Source organism: Semicossyphus pulcher, unplaced genomic scaffold (assembly GCF_022749685.1).
Source record: "Semicossyphus pulcher isolate SPU_LCO1_2020_fin unplaced genomic scaffold, fSemPul1.0.p SCAF_28, whole genome shotgun sequence".
Lineage (NCBI taxonomy): Eukaryota > Metazoa > Chordata > Actinopteri > Labriformes > Labridae > Semicossyphus > Semicossyphus pulcher.
In genome coordinates this window covers 1,469,922-1,488,528 of record NW_027211702.1, presented here as the reverse complement: position 1 = coordinate 1,488,528, position 18,607 = coordinate 1,469,922, and the positions used below count along the sequence as shown (strand labels likewise).

General features: G+C 41.8%; 1 protein-coding gene across 1 annotated transcript in view; it reads right to left on the bottom strand.

The window, feature by feature from the left end:
• Positions 1 to 18,209, bottom strand: part of rxraa (retinoid X receptor, alpha a) — a 115,200-nt gene extending 96,991 nt beyond the window's left edge. The window contains exon 1 of the mRNA XM_069677160.1: positions 17,954 to 18,209. Coding sequence (XP_069533261.1) covers positions 17,954 to 17,981 — 28 coding nt within the window. The 5' untranslated portion in view covers positions 17,982 to 18,209. The remainder of the gene's footprint in view (positions 1 to 17,953) is intronic.
• Positions 18,210 to 18,607: the final 398 nt, after the last annotated feature.

The following is an 18,607-nucleotide window of genomic DNA, read 5'->3' as shown; positions in this document are numbered from 1 at the left end:
ATTACTGTTTGAGCACAGCCCACATGTCGCAGTGAAAAGTAAAATGTGCAACTGGATATTTTATCTTTATATCAAACATTTTTTAATTATAACTGAACCTATAATAAGACTTAAGATAAGAACACCACCACAAAAACTTTCCTGGCACTGAAACAAAAAATCTGAACTGAAACTGTAGAATAGGAGAGATATAATCTTTTCTTCTATTGGAGTTTTGTGAGATTTATTGACTTGGACAAGTTTGAGTTGGATTCGCAAAGCAAAATAAATCAATTGTACAACGTGTGTCACAACACCAACAACTCAATTAACAGACTGAAAAGGAGAGAGTTGGCTGGCCTGTCAGGGCCAACGTAGACAAGATGCCCCAACAAAGCTCAGAGGAGCAACAAAAGCTCTTTGTGCTATGCTGATCAATTAAAGCAGAAATAAAACCTGCTTGCATTAGAAAAATCTGAAGTGCTCAGTATTCATCAGTTGACATTTCAGTTATTCAGAAATGATTCTGCACCACTGTCTTCTGGGTAAAAATGTTGAGGAAGTCAAGGATGACTCATGACTCATGACTTCAGTTATAACCCATATTCTGCTGTCACATCGCAGTCACTCTGTGAGCGAGTGTCCCTCACATGACAGATGACTTCATATTTGAAACCGGTTTGTACTCAGCACAGGGTTATTGGCAACATAGTTACAGATATTAACACACCAGGAGGAGAAAAGAAATCCTTGGATCAGTCATAAAAAAGGAACAGAAATACAGACAGCAGCCAGCATGGGGGCGAACAAAAAGGGAGAAGAATAAAGAGGAAAAGTGGGAGAAATGAGTGAAAGAGGGATAGAGGGAGAACAGGGGGAGCACAGTGATGCTTAGATTCAGTGGGAGAAAGATAGAGTGGGAAAGAGAATGAAAGAGAGAGAAAAACAGGAGAGACAGGCAGAGGGAGGCGGACAAAACTAGGTCAAGTCACATGACTGGGATCGACTGCAGGCAGGATTAAATATCCTACAGCATGTGGTCATTTACACAACAAATGTAGTTTTCATTTTATAAATTATTTCTCTTCCATGGGGGATGAGGCTCGGCATAGCGAGTGTGATGCTGCGCTGCATTCTGGTTGGAAGCGAGCCTTTTCAGTGAGCACAAAAACAGAGCATTAAAGACTCGAGTGAGCCGTTCCCTCAGAGACAGGAAACAAAGCGAGAGCCTGAGATAGCATGAAAATGATCATAACAGAAGGGAACACGGTTCCAGTATGAGATAGCCCCATTGTGACAGGCTAATGGCTGTATCATGCGCTGTCCATTATCCTGGGTAAAGAAAAGCACAGGGAAATGGTAAAATAACAAAGATATCAGGAACTTCACCTTCATGCAAAGTGACAGCAGACGTGTGCCGTGATGTTTGGTCAGTAGGCTGCAGGACTCGCATTTTCTGATTTTGATATCAGGCTACGCCAAATGTGTGCAAAAAACCCCAAAACAAAATAAATCAACTAATGTTTAAAGGAGAAATTGGCCCCTGGAAAAAGCCACTGTCGGTCAAAGCTGGTGTTCTCTGTAATCAATAGAAGCAATAACATTTGAAATTGGCTTCATAGCTGTGGAGAGAGTTGTACAAACAACTCGTGGTTTCACCCATTCTACATTCCTCCAACACCCAACGTGCATTGCGCACCTCCCTCTAAAAGGAACAGCCCAGAGAGAGACACTGGAGTGAAATACTACCATTTTCCAGTCAAGGACATCGATTGCTGCAGGCAACGGCTCAGAGTGGTACAGGATCCCAAATACAACAATAATATACCGGTGAAGCTTTTTACGTAGTCTGGCGGACATTTTCCAGGGCCCATTGGAGAAATGGATAGCGTCCTCCAAAGGCACAGAGCGAAATTGCATTTTTTTTTTCCATAATGGCATTAGCTCCCCATAATAGTATGATAGGACTGAGGTTTAAAATCAGCTAACTTCCACTGCAGCTTCCCAAGAGACAAAAGTCTTAAAATGTGAAGCTGTTCATTTCCTTTTGTCTAGAAAACTTTTCATAATTTTGTTTAGCCTTAAAGTTATTAGCAAATTAGTGGATCACGAGTCACATGCAGGAAGGTCCAATCATTGCTTCATTCAATCACATTTCAAACTAAAGTGTGACACTTTATATGCAGATATTCAACTATAGACTGGTATACTGTATCTGACTCAACACATGCAAAAACTATGTAGATGTAGGTTAAGCTAAATGCTAATTTTACTACATCACTGGTCAAAATTAAAAGATTGATAATGGACGATATAAAAGTTGTCAGTGGTGAGGCTTTCAATAGAGCCTTCCTAATATTGATTTTTGAGACTTTTACAGATGACTTTTAGCACCAATCTGTCTGTAAATGTAATCAGAGGGCTACCACTTAAACAAATAATTTTATTAAAAAAGATTTTACATTATTATAAATTTTAAAAAAACAAGTTGTGATGCTCTGTGTGCCGCAGACAGAGCTGAAAGTACAGTAAACTATGGAGTACTAGCGTACACACAATGGTAAAAAAAAAAAAATAGGCTCAAACGAGGCAGTTCGATAGTGACTCTGACATATGCACTCTTGCACCCCAGTCATGCAGTATAATGCAGGGTGATGTGTCGCAAGATGCAGAAAAAAATGCCACTGGTGCCCAATCCCTCTCCCGCCACCCACCCTGTTCCATCGAAAGAAAAAACTATAGCTGCCAATCAAGCAGAGGACTACAGGCTAAGCTGGTCATAAGCTCAGTCAATCCCCTGGAGCCCGGCCTGTGGAATATCAATCATTCATTCACATCTGTGGTCAGCTGAGAGCCGGACACACACACACATAATGTATATGCGTGTGATTGTCAGAGAGACAGAGAGAGAGAGCATGACTGAAATCCGCCAGAAGCTACTCATACTTTCAATAAGTGAGCCCTTACTGCAGATCCCCCACCGGATCAGAGCCAATCAATGTGATGTAATGACACCAATGACCCAGACCAGCACGTGCCTCTTCTCTCCAATCACTTTGACCCTGAGTCTTCCAGGGTCACAGGGCCCCAGCACACTGCTTTTAGGCCACTGTGTTTCAGAGTGCAGATAAACCAGCAGCAGCAGCTGCTGCAGTGAAGATCAGATCTGCAAAGTTGTACAACACTGGGGACAGGATGTACACACGGCCTTGCATGACATCTGTATCCCCTGTGTGGCGGTATGTGCTGACATGAATGAAGTGCATGAAGACATTAAGCATCATACGGCAGATGCTTATTAATGTCTTGTGGACTTGAATTAAAGGTTATAAAAAACATTGATGTTTCCACAGGTCTGCATCTTGCTGTCTGTGCACTCACTGAGTTTAGCATTTAAGACCATTTTCTTACCTCAAATGTAAACAATCGTTTGACTAAGGATTTATTAGGCATTTATGAGCTAAAATATAAAATTCTTTGGTTTACCTTAAGAGATTTATTTGAAGTTTTACTGTGCAGACTAGGGGTGAGGTGCACAAGCCCTCAGGGAATTAAAAATCCAATAACTAGAGCAATAATAATCATGTTTATTTTGGTACTGTAGCAAGTACAGGTCAAGAGGTGAGGCCCCTTTAAGGGGCTTGCAGCGGCCTCCTTCTAGTGAAATGTCATCAATGACATCACTGCACATCTACCTGCAGAAGCCCCAAGACACAATGAGGCAGCGAAGCATAAGGCTGCTCCAAAAATACTAAACCTGCCTTCCAGGGTAAAAACTCTTATTTCAAATAACAATTACTGACCAAGAGAGACAGAGCGTCAGCTCAGCTCAGAGCTGAGTAATGGTGCACGGTCTAAAAAACGTAGTGTCCAAAACAGCAAAGTTAATTTGGATCAAGGGATAGGGAAGAGCAAGAGCAAGGTCATTCTGCAGGGCAGGGCAGAGATGTCTGCATGTGCAATAATAATAAGTGGGAAAATGCTTCCCAGAGTCGCCTGGTGTAAAGGTTGTGTGTATTACATCGCCCTCAGGCCATCGGATTCACATTTTAAAGGATGCAAGACCCAAACTGTCAAAGCCTGATAAGAGAAAAACTACAGGTTGACAGACAGCAATTTAAAGAAACAAACATTTATCAGACTAATTATTAAATAAGTGACCAAGAAGAGTTGCAGTTTAAACGTTACTGGAATTAATGTGAAAATCACAATTTTTCAGTTTTGATAAAAAGAAGACATTTCAGGCTAAAAGGGGAGATGACTTGGTTTGAGTTGTTTCTCACCAGGATTCTGTTTTCACTCATCTAATAACATCTTGTAAGATGACACTTAAAACTACGGTCTGCGGCATGGTGAAAGAGAATTTGCACAAAAAAAAGCATAAAAAGGCACTAAATATTCACCACAAGTCACTTTGAAAAAATAACGGTAAAACTGTCTGCTGCAAATTGCATTGATATAAAGGAGGATTTTTTTTCCAACTAAAACACCCCTTTATGCATGCTGACCTGCAGGACTATCGTTACACACCCTCATAAGGACAAACAGGGTAACACTGCTCTGGATATGCTACCATCTAACATCCTGCACACACACACACAAAGTGACTGTATCATCCACATCAGCATTCCTAGAAAGGAGCGCAACTTGTCAGTTCAGCCAGGCAGAAAGATGTAGGCCAACTGCAGGGCAACATGGGAAAAAAGTCAGCTCAGTGTGTTCATAGAAAGAGAGATGATTGACCAACTGAAACTGCGGTTTTCCCTCCTCACTCGGATGACCACAGGATGAAGGAAACTACATTAAAAATGTGAATTCTGGCATTTTGTCCCTCATCTATTCAGTAATATTCCATAATTTTTTCTCCATCTTTTCTTGTTTCTCACCTTCGCTGTCATCTTTCCTCATCTATTCAAGCGTGTCTCTCTCCCCCGCGCCTCCCATCTCTCTAAACTCATCCTCCTTTCTTTCTCTCCCTCCCCTCACTTTCTCCCTCTGATCACTGCCCTATACCCCTGCCTGTGTGTACTGTAGCTCTCAGGGGGGCCCGGCATCAGTAAGCCCATCAGAGGGAGACCGCGCTGCATCTCTTTTGATCAGCACAGCCGCCACATTAGCATGTAGCCCCGCGCTCTCCTGCTCTCCCCTCTGCTCTGAGTGAGCTACCTGCCTGTCAGCGCCGCCGACCCGCGAGGAGCCTCGCCCAGGTAAGACAGAAGGCGCTCGGAGCTCGCCTGAATCTTAATCGCTAATGAACACGGGCTGATGAGAGGAGGGAGAGCTGCGCTTGTGATCTCTCTGCAGAGACGGACAAACCTCGCCGTGCATATCTTATGTACTGTAACTTGAACGCAACGCCGTGCACTGAGTGATACAAATTGACTGAAGGTGTTGTTTCAATACCGAGGCTTTTTTGTGCCTCCTGGGATTTTATACCTCAAAGGGACACACTCTTTGTACATCCTTTGCAATGACAATAAACTAATACATGAAAAGCTATATTTGTTTTTGAAACAGCATAAAGGTAGCCTGTTTGTGTTTAAATCAGGATATAGAGAGGCGCTTTCATGCTGTACAAGAAAGTCTGTTAGTTCTGGTGAAAACAAACAAAGAGGTCATTTTTCATGCTATGCAGTTAAACTTTACTGTCTGTAGGAAGTAAAAGAATTCTTTTTCTTTTTTTGCAGTTTTTATGAGGGGTTGTGTTTGGCCCAGGACCGGCCCAGGTCTGGGTCCACAGCCGGGTGCCCTCTCACTTCTGTGCCACTTAATTAGCCTGGCCCTGCACAAAGGGGATTTGGTCACATGGGCCCAATTTGGCCCGCTATAAAGTCTGCGAGGGCTCAACATGCATTACTACAGGAGTATTTACGTGCCTGCCGCTACGGGTTAGGGGACTTTGAAGATGCAGAAAACAGCACGGGGAAGACGAAGACGTGAAAAGGAGGAGAAAAAATAACTGAAATGAAAGGAGGGGACCCTTAAATTCCAGGGAATTTTTCCAGATGTTGCACAAATATTCTGCTGAGGCAATCCAGATGTGCTCACTCTGTTTATTCCCTCCTTCTGCTCGCTGTTCCAAGGATTTCGCTTTCTTCCCTTTCTTCTCTTTCTACAACCCCTCTACCCCTCCTTCCGTCAAGCAGCCCACATCAGTGTTCTCTGATAGTGCCTTTTAAGTGAGGGCTTTAATAGCCCCCAGGGCACTTTTGCATCCACTAGGATCCTGTAATAAACATCCACGCTCATTCTCTGCTGCACACATGTGAGAGAGAGTGTGTGTCTGTGTAAGACAGAGGGAGATTAGGTGCCTTGTGTTATCGCTCTTTGGATCAATTAACAATTAACTCTTTTACTAACAATAGCAGCGCTGATGCAAAGAGGAAAAAAAGGAGTCATGCACTGAGTAAGGAAGACCTAAATAAAAACATCATGCTTTCTGCTTTCTCTTGCAAGCCTCCACACTGATCCAAATCTGTGTTTTCCCCCTTTTCTTCTCCTCACCTCCATCCAAACGCTGTCATGTCTGCCGAGGCTGATCCTCTCCCACAGAGCGTGACCCAGCCACAACCCCTGACCCTCCCTCTCCCAGACAGCACGCTGATTCTCAGCTGCTCTACTCTACTCTGCTCCAGATACACCAGTTCATGAGTCAGTGTGTCTGTGACGGTTTGGAACTAGAATTGTTCCCATAACAATACCAGTGTCGGAAATGCCACTTATGCAGCCTCAAATACACTACTCTGTATCGATGAGTAGGGTTCCACCATACAACAATCACATCCATCAAGGGTAAGTTGCATAGAAATTAGTGATTAGTTATCAATTGGGCGGCTGATGGATGACATTTTGGCCAATGTCTGCGCTCACAAGGCCGATTAAACAAAATATGTCTGCATGCACAGATAGCCTCGTCTGTGTGGCTGGCTTGAAGCATGCGCTTCACGGAGTCTGCTGCAGGTACTTTCTCTACACAGTCTACACTCACTTCCCATAACAAACCTGCTAGACCTCACATGCATACATCACACATAAGGCGACCGTTCTAAAAGGGGAAGGCTCCGCCGTTACACATCTAACTCAATAACAATAACTACAATAATGTTGTTTATTTATTTTTTATGAATATTTACGGATTTCCATTCTCTCTCAAGTGCACTAAAACTTTATTTTCCTTTCACATATATTCATTTTATTTTTTTTACAAATTTTAGTTTTTTGATTACCAGTGGACATTTATTAAGTAGATATATTTTTTCTTTAAAATAAGAGTACAGCAGACAGAATGCAGATCTACTTGCAGATAATGCAGACAACAGTGTTAAATGTTCATTGAAGTTCAGCAATTTCTTGTTGTATTTTATCAAATGGAAAAATAAGCAACAACATGACATCGGCCTCATATATCGGCCATCGTCCGCCCTGCTCTCTAAACATCGGCATCAGCCATTGAAAAACCCGGTCGACCGCTAATAGAAATGCAAAGAATTCTAAATGGTGTATATTAGATTTGATTTGATTTGATTTTTTTTCAAACATAGGGGTACCCGGTATTGACCAATACGCAAGTCTCAGTATCAAAATCAGTATCAGGAAGGAAAACATGGTATCCCTACAATCCAAACATGCATGTTGTAACAAGGCACATAAAAGCATGCATGTGCAGGCTTGTACACACATATGCCAAAGCATACACACATACCATTTCTGATACTCACATGCATGCAAATGTAGTTAGTGCTGGTGCTAGTGCTGGAACGGTTAGTCCATAAATCATGCAGTTGAAGGGCAGAATTGTAATGTTCACTCTTAAATATGAAATATGGCAGATGCACTCTTGTTTTAAGACATCATATACTGAAAATCACACAAAACAACTGTTTAGAGGGTTAGACTGGGTTCAGAATAGTTACAAGTCTTTTAATTTGAAGTGACATTTAAAAGGCTAAACGGTTAATTGATTAATGAACCAAACAACCAAACAAGAAATCATAGTGAACATAATGACAGTAACCATTAGCTGCAGCCTTACTGTATGCCTGCACACACACACACACACACAACACACACAACATATAAATCTGCAGCTGCACACAATCCTGCCAATAACGATCCTGTTCCGCCAACAGCTCAACACTCAGATCTGTCCTGTTTAATCTGCAGCCTTCTCCTGTTTCCCATTCTGGGCTGAAACAGTAGAAAGCATCCTAAACGTGACACTTGAACTTGTCAGAGCCGTTTGTGCATGCAACTGTCAGCACTTTGGTATGTTGACGGCTGATGACAAAGACACGGCCAGAGCCTGCGCGCCTGCCTGTCTCTGTCTGTCAAGTAATCCTTGTTGCCCAACTTTCTTCTCCCTAATAGCAAAAACAACATACTTATACAGAGGGTGGCATTACATCTGCACTGCATTCTAAATTCATTAGGTTAGAGAGTCAAGAAAAAAGATTCACACTGTCATACTGCAATACAAAGCCATGTGTGTAATCCATTTACAGACTCTGAGAACATTTTCTTGGCTGCACAATGTGAGGGTTTTTTCAGGCTAATAAGCAGGTTAGCAAATTCTATAGCCAATATGAAAGCGCATTCAACTCGTGCATCACTTAATGAGCTTTCTGCATTTATTCAGTCTTATTTTCAGTGACTAAGTAGTGGTGCTCATGTAAAGATTCCCTTGCACTATGGTTTTCTCATGGTCAAGATGGGTTTATATTGCAGCAATGTATTATGTGTTTAATTCATTCATGTGGCCACGTTGTTTTGTATGAAATGGCTCTACTGTGTGTTTTTACTGCACACCATGTCTGCAAAGCAAATTTCCCTTTTGGGGCAATAAAACTCAAATAGAGTAAGTGTTGTGGGCAGAGGAAGGGAGGGAACAGCAATCCAAGCACCTTTTCCAAAACGTCACTCAGTTACAAACAGCAGCAGTAGAAAATTAAACTTGAGTTGTTTGCAGCAGTCTTTAAGGTGGAGGGATCGGTACAGCGTGTTCATCTGTCAATATCAAGAGTAAGAGGTTCCGTGTTGCCAGTGTTGTTTTTCCAGATAGACAGCCCCTCCCCCTCTATCCTTAACACCCTTCAACCTTCCTGCCTGTCGAGAACATTCCTAAAACCAGACGGCTGCAGCAAGGTGTCTAACCATAGGTGACAAAGCCCTGCAGACTTCTGTACAGGCTGTCTATACATGTGTCTGTGTGTTTGAGTGTGTGTGCGCATGTATACAGGTGTGTGTGTGTCTTAAGGCCGAGGGGCCACAGTCTAGGCGGATGTACGAACATGCTAGACCTGCAGGCGTCAACAAATAGTTAATCACTCTTTCTGTATGCATAGGAAAAACCCTGAGCGGAACCCTGTTATCTCATGTATTATCTCTTTTCTATAGTCTCTCTCATGCTCAGTAATTTGTGGAAATAATGTTAAAGACACAACTTCTTATGCACATATGCAACAATGCTTTGCATTTCCATTTAAGCTATCCACTTCTGAGATGACCTGTGTCGATCTGCTATAGTGTCCCTCGGTATGCAACATCTCATTAGTAATACAGGCTGATAGCTCATGTAATGGATCTTCTGTTTATCCTAATTGGAGTCACAGCCTATAATCCCGCAGACGAGGTTAAAGGGCCACTTCGCCTAACCAAAATACTGTCATTTTGTGGTAAGAAGAACATGAAAGTCAGAGAAAAGTTTTTAATACACAAGGTCTCTCTCATAAGACGTGGAAAAACCCTGGTTGTATAATTGCTACTACTCTCCTCGTTGTCCTCTGCAAGGCTGCATCCGGAGAAGGGAAAACTGAAACCAAAGAAAAACCTCAAAAATAAGCTGAAGAACTTTGAGGGCAACTTGCAAGATACAGAAGAAAATACTTTCATTTTGCAACGCTTAATGCTACCATCAGATATTCAGGGATACTGAAGAAAAGCTAATGCAAATAAGGAAACCTCGTACATTTACCAGCAGGCTTTAAACCTGTAACAAAAGCACCGGGTTAGTAGAGGCAATACAGGGACATTCATTATTGCCAACTGAGCACCAACAAAAGTAGCAATGCAGTATTCTTTTCATCAGGTGAACACATAAACTTGCTCTGACAAAACTGGCATGTTAGCTTTTTTGTTCTCAACAAGTAAGCGCAACAATGGCATGTTGCCGTGCAGCATCATATCGCTGAGGTGACTCACAGTATTCAAAAACCTTCCCACTGCAGCAAGAAATTCTTAGCGTGATTCCCTTGAATTTAAGATAAAATCCTAATAAAAGCAATTCACAAAGCATCTTAGCCAGAGCTCCTAAGGTGAAGAACTGTTTTAAGTATATAGGGAAAGACTTTAGTGCAGCTTAAGAGTTTCTTAAGAGGGGAAGAAAATAGCTGCAGGAAGTCGATGAAGGAGGAAAGTTTTACAAATGATGAATCAGAGTTGTTACAAATTCTGTAATATGATCTCATCAGAGCTGTGATTGGCCTTTTTTTAATTCCTCCAGATATAACACCTTGCCTTGCCTACATTTTTCAAGCTAATGTATGAAATGGATAAAACAAAGCAAAGGTTTGTTATTGGTTGTAACGCGCTGAGTAAAATGTCTGTGTAATGACATAACCCTAGAGAACTGAGTCATTGGCTGTTATAAGCCATTGTGTTTTGTGCCCATTGGCTTCTGTGTCTTATTGTGTTTAGTCTAATCTGTATTATTTTTCAAGGCATGAAAGCCTCTAAAATTGAGCTCTGAGCAGAAACTGGTCTCAAATTTGGCGGTGTGTAGCCGGCTCACTAAGGTCGGCTCGCATCTTCGTGCCAGTGCAAACGTCTACCTGACCGGGAAAAGAAAAACAGAGGGTATTCATAGCGAGTTTTGGATGTACAGTATCTTGGCAAACTGCTGTGCTTTTTAAATCTCCTCTCCTCTGTAGGTATGAAAATGTCTGAGATTTACTTAGCATGCTGTTTTACTACAATTCTGTTCGGTGCCAAAAGCTACGACTTCTGTCTTGTGCGACGTTGTTGTTACACTGGATGTGGGGCGACAGGGAGAAAACAATCCACTAATGAAAGCCGCTAATGTTTTTGCAAAGCTTGCATAACCTTTCAGTTGTACAGCCTTGGATCAATACATTCTGTGTGTTTATTTAGCACCATTTTTAAGAAAAAAAAGTTTGATTATTAAATGATTATTTGTGCGAAATTTCACATAGTAAAATGGTAAATGGACTGTACTATTATAGCACTTTTCTAGTCTACCTTTCAATCTAGAGATGACCGACTTTACCACCAAGCCACAGCCACCAAAGAGATGACACCGCAGTAAGAAAAATACCAATATAGACACTGGTGAATGTGGAGCTACTTGATCATAGTAAAGATGTAAATTTGCAGTTGTAACTGCACACTGACAAAACACACTGCTGCCTTCTGCTTACACCCAAACACCCACCCGCCCGCACACACACACACACACACACACAGGACATAACCGAGGTGTTTTGCATGCTGAGGGATTTCCGTGGCCCTGTGCCCAGCGGTGCGCGGAGGCCCCTCCCCCTGGCATCTGGCAAGGTGACAGACAAACATAACGGCGGCGGCGGCACTGGTGGTGAGGAGGGAGGGAGGGAGGGAGGCGTGAGGCACACAGGGACACCTCCCTTCGCTCCCTGTGACCTCAAAAAGAAACTGTGATGGAGCAGCGAGAGACACCGTCTTAATTACCTCGCTCTGTTTCTGCTCCGGCGGAGCATGTTTACATGTACATACACACAGACTCACACAGGCTGTTTTGTGTGCGTCTGTGTGTGTGCGAAAAAGACAGAGTGCTGTGTATACACCTGAACATACAGTTTTATAAAAACAACTTCACAGTTGGAGTGTACAATCTGATTCTTTTTGTTTCTCTGTGGAGTGCCGAAACATCAAACACCATTGCCGCTTTTGATCCTGTTATACTGTGATGATATCACAACCAGTGTAACAGATACATATTATTCAATGCAATGCAATGATCCACTGTAGTTTAATCTTACTTGCATTATCCAGATGCAGATTTCTATCCACCTCTGCTGCATTGTTCTACACGACGAGTCCAAAAGAAATAAATCAACATTTTCTTTTATATATCTGTGGATCTCATTGGGGCCAATTATAATTATTGTAGGGAAAAATGTGGGCATAAGAAAAATATAATGACATGAAGGCGCACAACATATCTAGGATTCACTGGATTCATCATCCGTCTCCAGCGAGTTCTCATCAAAGCCTATGTGCTCATAACTTAATTACAAACCACATCATAACTGCCAAACAGCCGGGATATTTCCATGCATTACCGCGATCACAGAAAAAGAGTCGACAGTTGTTTTCATTATTGAAAACATGCCAACTTGAGGATTGAACGTAACCACGATATGCTCGGTTCTTTCTTTCCACCGCTTTTTGTCTCTATCGCCGTGTTGCTCCTCTTTCTCAGAACGCACAGAGAGAGTTCTGGCTGGAGTAGGGCAAACCGACCTTCCTCTCAGCGCGCATTACGAGTGCGATCTGGTCGAATCCCTACAGAGACTATGTTTCCACTTCAAAAGAGTGGCTGTACGCACCCTGAATACTGCCAGCCCACAGAAAAGCCATTCAGGCACTCGCAGGACCTGCAATAAACCATGAGACTAATGGTGCTCAGATGATTCCAACACTGAGGAGTGAAAGCGTTCACATCACAGCAACTACCAGGTTTCTGCAAATCCAAACTGGTTCTGGCTTTTAAAATGTGGGGATCTGCTTTTCTGTGCTTCATATTATTGTAAATTAAACAATGTGGGATTCGATAAAACAAGCAATGTGGAGATTTTTTATTACCCGCCTTTTCAGTCAATTATCCCATTAACACCACAAAATAATTTCTATTGAAAAAGGCCTATAAAGAGGTACAATACAGCGCTGGCTAATTTCTGCACACACAAAAAAAGGCTGAGGTTTGATTGTTTAAAATAAGCATTCAAAACTGACTCATTGTTATAGGCTCTGTTTTCCCTTCGTTTTTTTTACTTATTTCTCTACTTTTTTAAGATATTTTTTTACATTTCATCCAAGAATCACTTTTATTGATTATCCATTATTCCGCTGCAAAACTGGTTCAGAGAAACTAAACAATGTAAAAAATGAATTTCAAAGCAACTGCATTTGGTTAGACACTTTACAGCATTTACTTATTGCATTGAATACAAGAATTTTAAACATAATTTTGTTTATCTTAAATTTTTTTAATTGAAATAAATTTAGTATAATAGTTTCGGAGTTATGCATGACTGACATTTTCAAATGTGTTTTTTAAATCTCATGTTCCCACTGCAGTTCTCCCAAGTACACCTAAGGGTACTCACACACCCATTTGACAAACACTGTTATTGACTACACTTGCACTTATCCTTAAATGCAGCACCAATGTTAACCAACACACATTATTCAACTGTTAAATCTAGACACAGAGGGGCAGATAAAGGGCAGAGAAAAAACAAATAATGATAAAGATAAAGAACAACAGAGAAAAAAGGAAGAACTACAAGCTACTGTCTTTAAACACTTTAAACAACAGATTGAACGCCAAAGGCGAATTCCTGAAGTGATCGAGCATATGAGGAGCAAAGGTCAAGGTTTGAGGTGCAAAGTTCAGTGCGGCCGTTATCAATAAAAGACCTCCTGCGAGCGAGGAGCTCCTTGCACAAATAATTAACGAGCCTTTGAGTTATTCCATGATTTGTGCATCAGAGAGCTTTCCAACAGTTTCGGATTCAGACTATGTTTAGAACATAAACAAGTGTGGGCTGCTGAGGAGAGCGCATGACAGGCTCAAATATGCACTGTTTTATCTGGAGCCAACGTTCTTTATTGTGATGAGCTGAGATATTCCATGAAGAGAAAAAGACTGGTCTCCACTTTATTGCTGTAATTAAAAAAACACACTGTTGCAGTGTTCAGAATTTGTGCATGAATCTTTTCTTCTCTCACACAGTTTGGTTTGGATGTTGGCAGGGGTGATGGGTGGGAAAGCGGAGGGTGGGCACATACAAGCCAGGCAAATTTTCTTTGATTTCCTTGAGTTAAAGGCCTCGTGGGTGAGATTGAGGGAGAGAGAAAAAAAAGAGAAAGGAGAGAGAGAGAGAGAGAGCTGTCACTTTAAGCCATTAAGTCTCGCTATAAAACTCCTCCAATAAAAATGACAGCTGCAGCCCCTTTTCTCAAAAGGGGAGCAAAGGCATCACATCAGGAACACAAAACTGGACGGCCGTAAAAAGACAAACTTGGCCAAATGTTTTTGGCGGTCTAATTCCACTAGCCCACTCCCACCCCACACACACACACACATATGCACACACACCCCTCCCGGCAGACACATACCTTCTCCCTGTATTACCTTTGTTCCTGAGTTACTGCCAGAAAAGGAATGTATGTCTCTCTCCCACACACACACACACAAGCATGTATCTCACTTTCTCATCAGAGACCATGAACTTCATTGATTTCAGGAGTGTGTGAGAGTGTGTGCTGAGGGTACCTTATGTTCCGTCCAAAGAGAAAGCACCACAACGTTTAGTAGAGACGTATTCAGGACAACAGCACACACTTTTTTAACAGGTAGGAAAACGGCATTTGGACTTGGCAAACAACTCTTTTCAGAACTGTTCAATTAATTGTTATCCATCAAATCAATCCATCAGTGTTCCGATTCATGGCCACTGGATGAACATCTGGCCCGTAAAAAATTTCTATAATGATGCGGTGGGTACGAGTCCAATCGCCAAGTCCAAACATTTGGACACTTAAGTTAGTCTCATTGCGACCAATCTTTTTCTCAGTAAGTACTACTTTATTAAGTTTTATGTATGACTCTCAATCATGTCAATTTTTGAAGACAGTTCCATATGTAATTTTGGAACATAGATTGTTTCAGGAATACTTCACTACAAATTATGGCTGTACATTTTACACATTCTGTCTAATAGTCTGGTCTGGTTCTATTAAAATGGCAAAAATTGGTCTTCAAGGGCTTTACCATCTGAACAATATACGGTACCAGGGTTTTACAAGTTGACATTTACCATGGCCAGATGGATCACAGCCACAAAAAATTGCTTTTTGGCCACCAAATATTTCAGGAAAGTTGCCTCATGTGGTCATCCAGTTTTGCCCCACACATCCAGCCTCCCCTAACAAACCGTTACAGTTCCACAACTGGGAGGGGACTACAAGACAATGAGGACAACAATCAAATACCATACATTTACCTGAAGCTCAGTTTTTCTTCATTTTAAAAAAGTGTAATTTTTATCCTGTTCATGTCTTGTTCACTGTTAAGGAAGTAGGTTTTTAATATGCGTTAAAAGGTATGGTTTTTTGAAAGCTTCAATTTGGGCAACCTAAAACTTTGTGGCCCGTATGGCCAGTGCTTCAAAATATTAGCGTCTATCCCTGCACAACATCCACTATCCTCAGAACCAGATCTGGATAAGGAAAAACTCAATACAACAAATGAAACCAGACATGTGTAGCATTGAGCAGGGGAAAAATCATTACGGAGAACTACTTAGGTGCGGACATATTTGCCACAATATAATCAACCAGAAAAATCAATAGAGATCAACTGACTTATATGAAACAGGCTTCAGCACTGCCCAAAAACTCCTCTTTCCTTTCACGGTCACATTTTTTAAGTCACTGACTGACTGTCATGATCGGCCTCATATTGCTGTGACAAAAGGACACATACTCCTTTCAATGTCATCCTCTCAGTCTTCATAGCTTAATGTCAGATAAGGAGGGGGCTGATAGTGGGATCAGACAGCGGATCAGCATACAGTGCTAGGAATATGGTGCCAAAGGGGGATGTCGTCATCACAGCCAACAAGCGATCTATAATTGTGAAATGTACTGGCTGTCATTTCAAACAGTTGCATGTCAGAATTTCTAATGCAGCGCGACAGATAATTACACTGAGTAAGCGGCTAATCGATACGTTCAAGGACTTCGCAGATAGCTGCGTCCTTGAAGTGGCCAATTAACAATCAGCACTCAAGTGGACCTTTGATGGAAAGTTTAAATATAAATGGCGATTTCAGGAGCGACAGATTAGGACTTTGGCGATGAAAAAGCTGCTGATACAGCATGTGGTGTGGCTGGGAGGGAAAGATGAGATCCAACACTGCTAGGAAAGTGTTCTTCCTCTTTAAAACAATTAAGCCTCACACCAACCACAGACGCTTTAAGATAAGACTCTGCTGTCTGCTTTCAACTGTCTGTATGGGCTACTTTGGTGTACATTCAGGCAGACTGAAACTTGAATCACTTTCAGCGTGGACACACAATACGATGCACCTGTAATAACAGCCTGTCAGTGTGTGTGTAACACTGTCGGTTTTAGTGTATTTCTGGGAAGCCACATAAAGGCCGTTGTGGCCACGGTGTCAGCAAGCAGGGCCTGTAACAGAAGAAAGCCTCCTGGTGCCTCAGAAGTCCCCGTGAATCTCCTCGGTGCATCCAGGCGGCTGATGATACGTGTCGAGGTGTAACACGATGCCCTCATGAAAGAGCAGCAGACACAATAAGAGGGCTCGCCTACAGGTCTGAGCCGTATCTGTGCTACAGGGGACAAGGGTCCGCTCTGTTCACTTTGACAAACTCACAGTAGCATTCAGCATGAATGATTTACAGTGCGGTGTGCTTGTGTGTGACAGTGAGCGTTTGAACTGTAAATTAAAGGAGCCCTTAGTAAAAATTAGACTTGACCTAAGATTGATGGTTTCAAAATAAGGTTATTCATAAGCCCAATTACTGCCGAACTTTTCTGGAAATTCAAACTTATGCAACTATTTAAAATTACGACAGCTGTGTCAATGCCCTCTTTTTCCTTTAAGTCTTTACTTTCTGGGAAAAATGAAGAATTAAAAATGAATGTGAAAGTTGCCACACTCTCTCTTTACAAACCCTGAAAGTTCTACTTTTAACTGTGTCAGCTGTAGCTTAAATCCACATTTCATACACAATTAAGCTCAATGTATAGCTCCCTTCACCTGTGTCACCTATTTAAACTCATATGAAGCTGGCACTTAATCTACACTTTGGCACAGCTTTAAGATACAAACTCATACTGTCCTTAAAAGTCAAGCAACATTGTTTGAGCACAGCACCAAGTTTAAATCTCAATTTTATGCTGCGGAGGTTCATTTTCAAACCACCAGCTGTACATTCAAAGCCAAACGGAAGTAAATGTAGCTGCAAGTTAAACCAAGTCACGTGAAAAAACGACTTGTAGTTTGTTTAAGAAAAGTTTCTAAGCACATCTTTAAATATTTATCAAAGAGTTAACTGACGATTTTATTAAACACAGCTTGCACGTAGAGCTAACTTAATACAGAGGACACATGCTAATAAGGTCAAATATACCTGCTTGTTCAAGTTAAAAATCCTGTTTCTATAAAATTTTCAAAATTAGTTCAGTCCAACTCGTTAACAGCGTTTCAAAGTGCAAAGCTATGTCTCGCTTTGCACTCTTCCTGCGGTTACTAAAATGAATTTAAATAAAGTTTTGAGCCAACTTAAAACCAGAACATTTAGTTTCAGCGCACGCGAGCTGTGGGCACACCGTATCCCAAGAGAGATGTCACACCGTATCAATGCGAAATGTCATCAACTCAATTAGCAACCCATACGCGACTTACAGAAGACGTATCTGGTTTTATGTAAGTAGAAGCGATTGGTCAATATTAGTAACATTAAAGAAGATAACGTCCGCTAAAGCTCGTCAACAGCTCTAAACATGTTGATGCATTTGGCAACTCGCTCCACGCGCTGTCAAAGAGAAAAGGTGGCAAAAGAAAAACAGCGCGAGGAGACGTTCCACACTAATTTGCGGATGAAAGTCCTATCAAACCCCTCACATTCATAACAGAGCAAGGCTTTGTCATTAAACAAACAAACTTACCCAATGACAAGAATGGTTTGGTTTCCATGTCTGTCTGGTAGGTTAGCTCATGCCAGCTGAGACGACCGCGTTTGGGAGTTTTTCACAGGCGGTTGCCCGAGCAGACCAGACCAGACACGGGTGCTGCTGCTGCTCCTGGGGTCCTCTCTGCAAGTAGACGGGACTCGGCTCGAAGCGGTAAAAGTGACAGGTCGATGTCTGATAGTCTCCGAAGATAACCTAATGTTTCTACCTAATGTTTGCTCACTCAGCTGCTGCGCTCACACTCACTCCTCTCCCTCTCGTGCTCGCTGTACAACAACTCCAACTACTGGATCTGCACTGCAAAAGGGACCTGTGCAGGGGGTACTCCCACCAACGTCGGCTAAGCTGCAGCGACACCACAGATACAAACAGGAGCCTTAGCGTGAACTTTGAAATTAACAACACAGAAGTAAGAGAAAAATACAATAAGGCCATTTCATCTTACGTATTTAAAATCTAGGCTACAGATTTCCTCAGGTTGAGGTTTTCTAAATCACGTGGAGCCCTTTCAGCTGAGTAGCAGCTACTTTTTCTTTTCATTGCTTATCTCCTGTTATTTTAACCTGGTCACATCTGTTGAACCAGGGCTGTTGGCTCAGTAGATAGATGTTTCTACTGCATTTACAATTA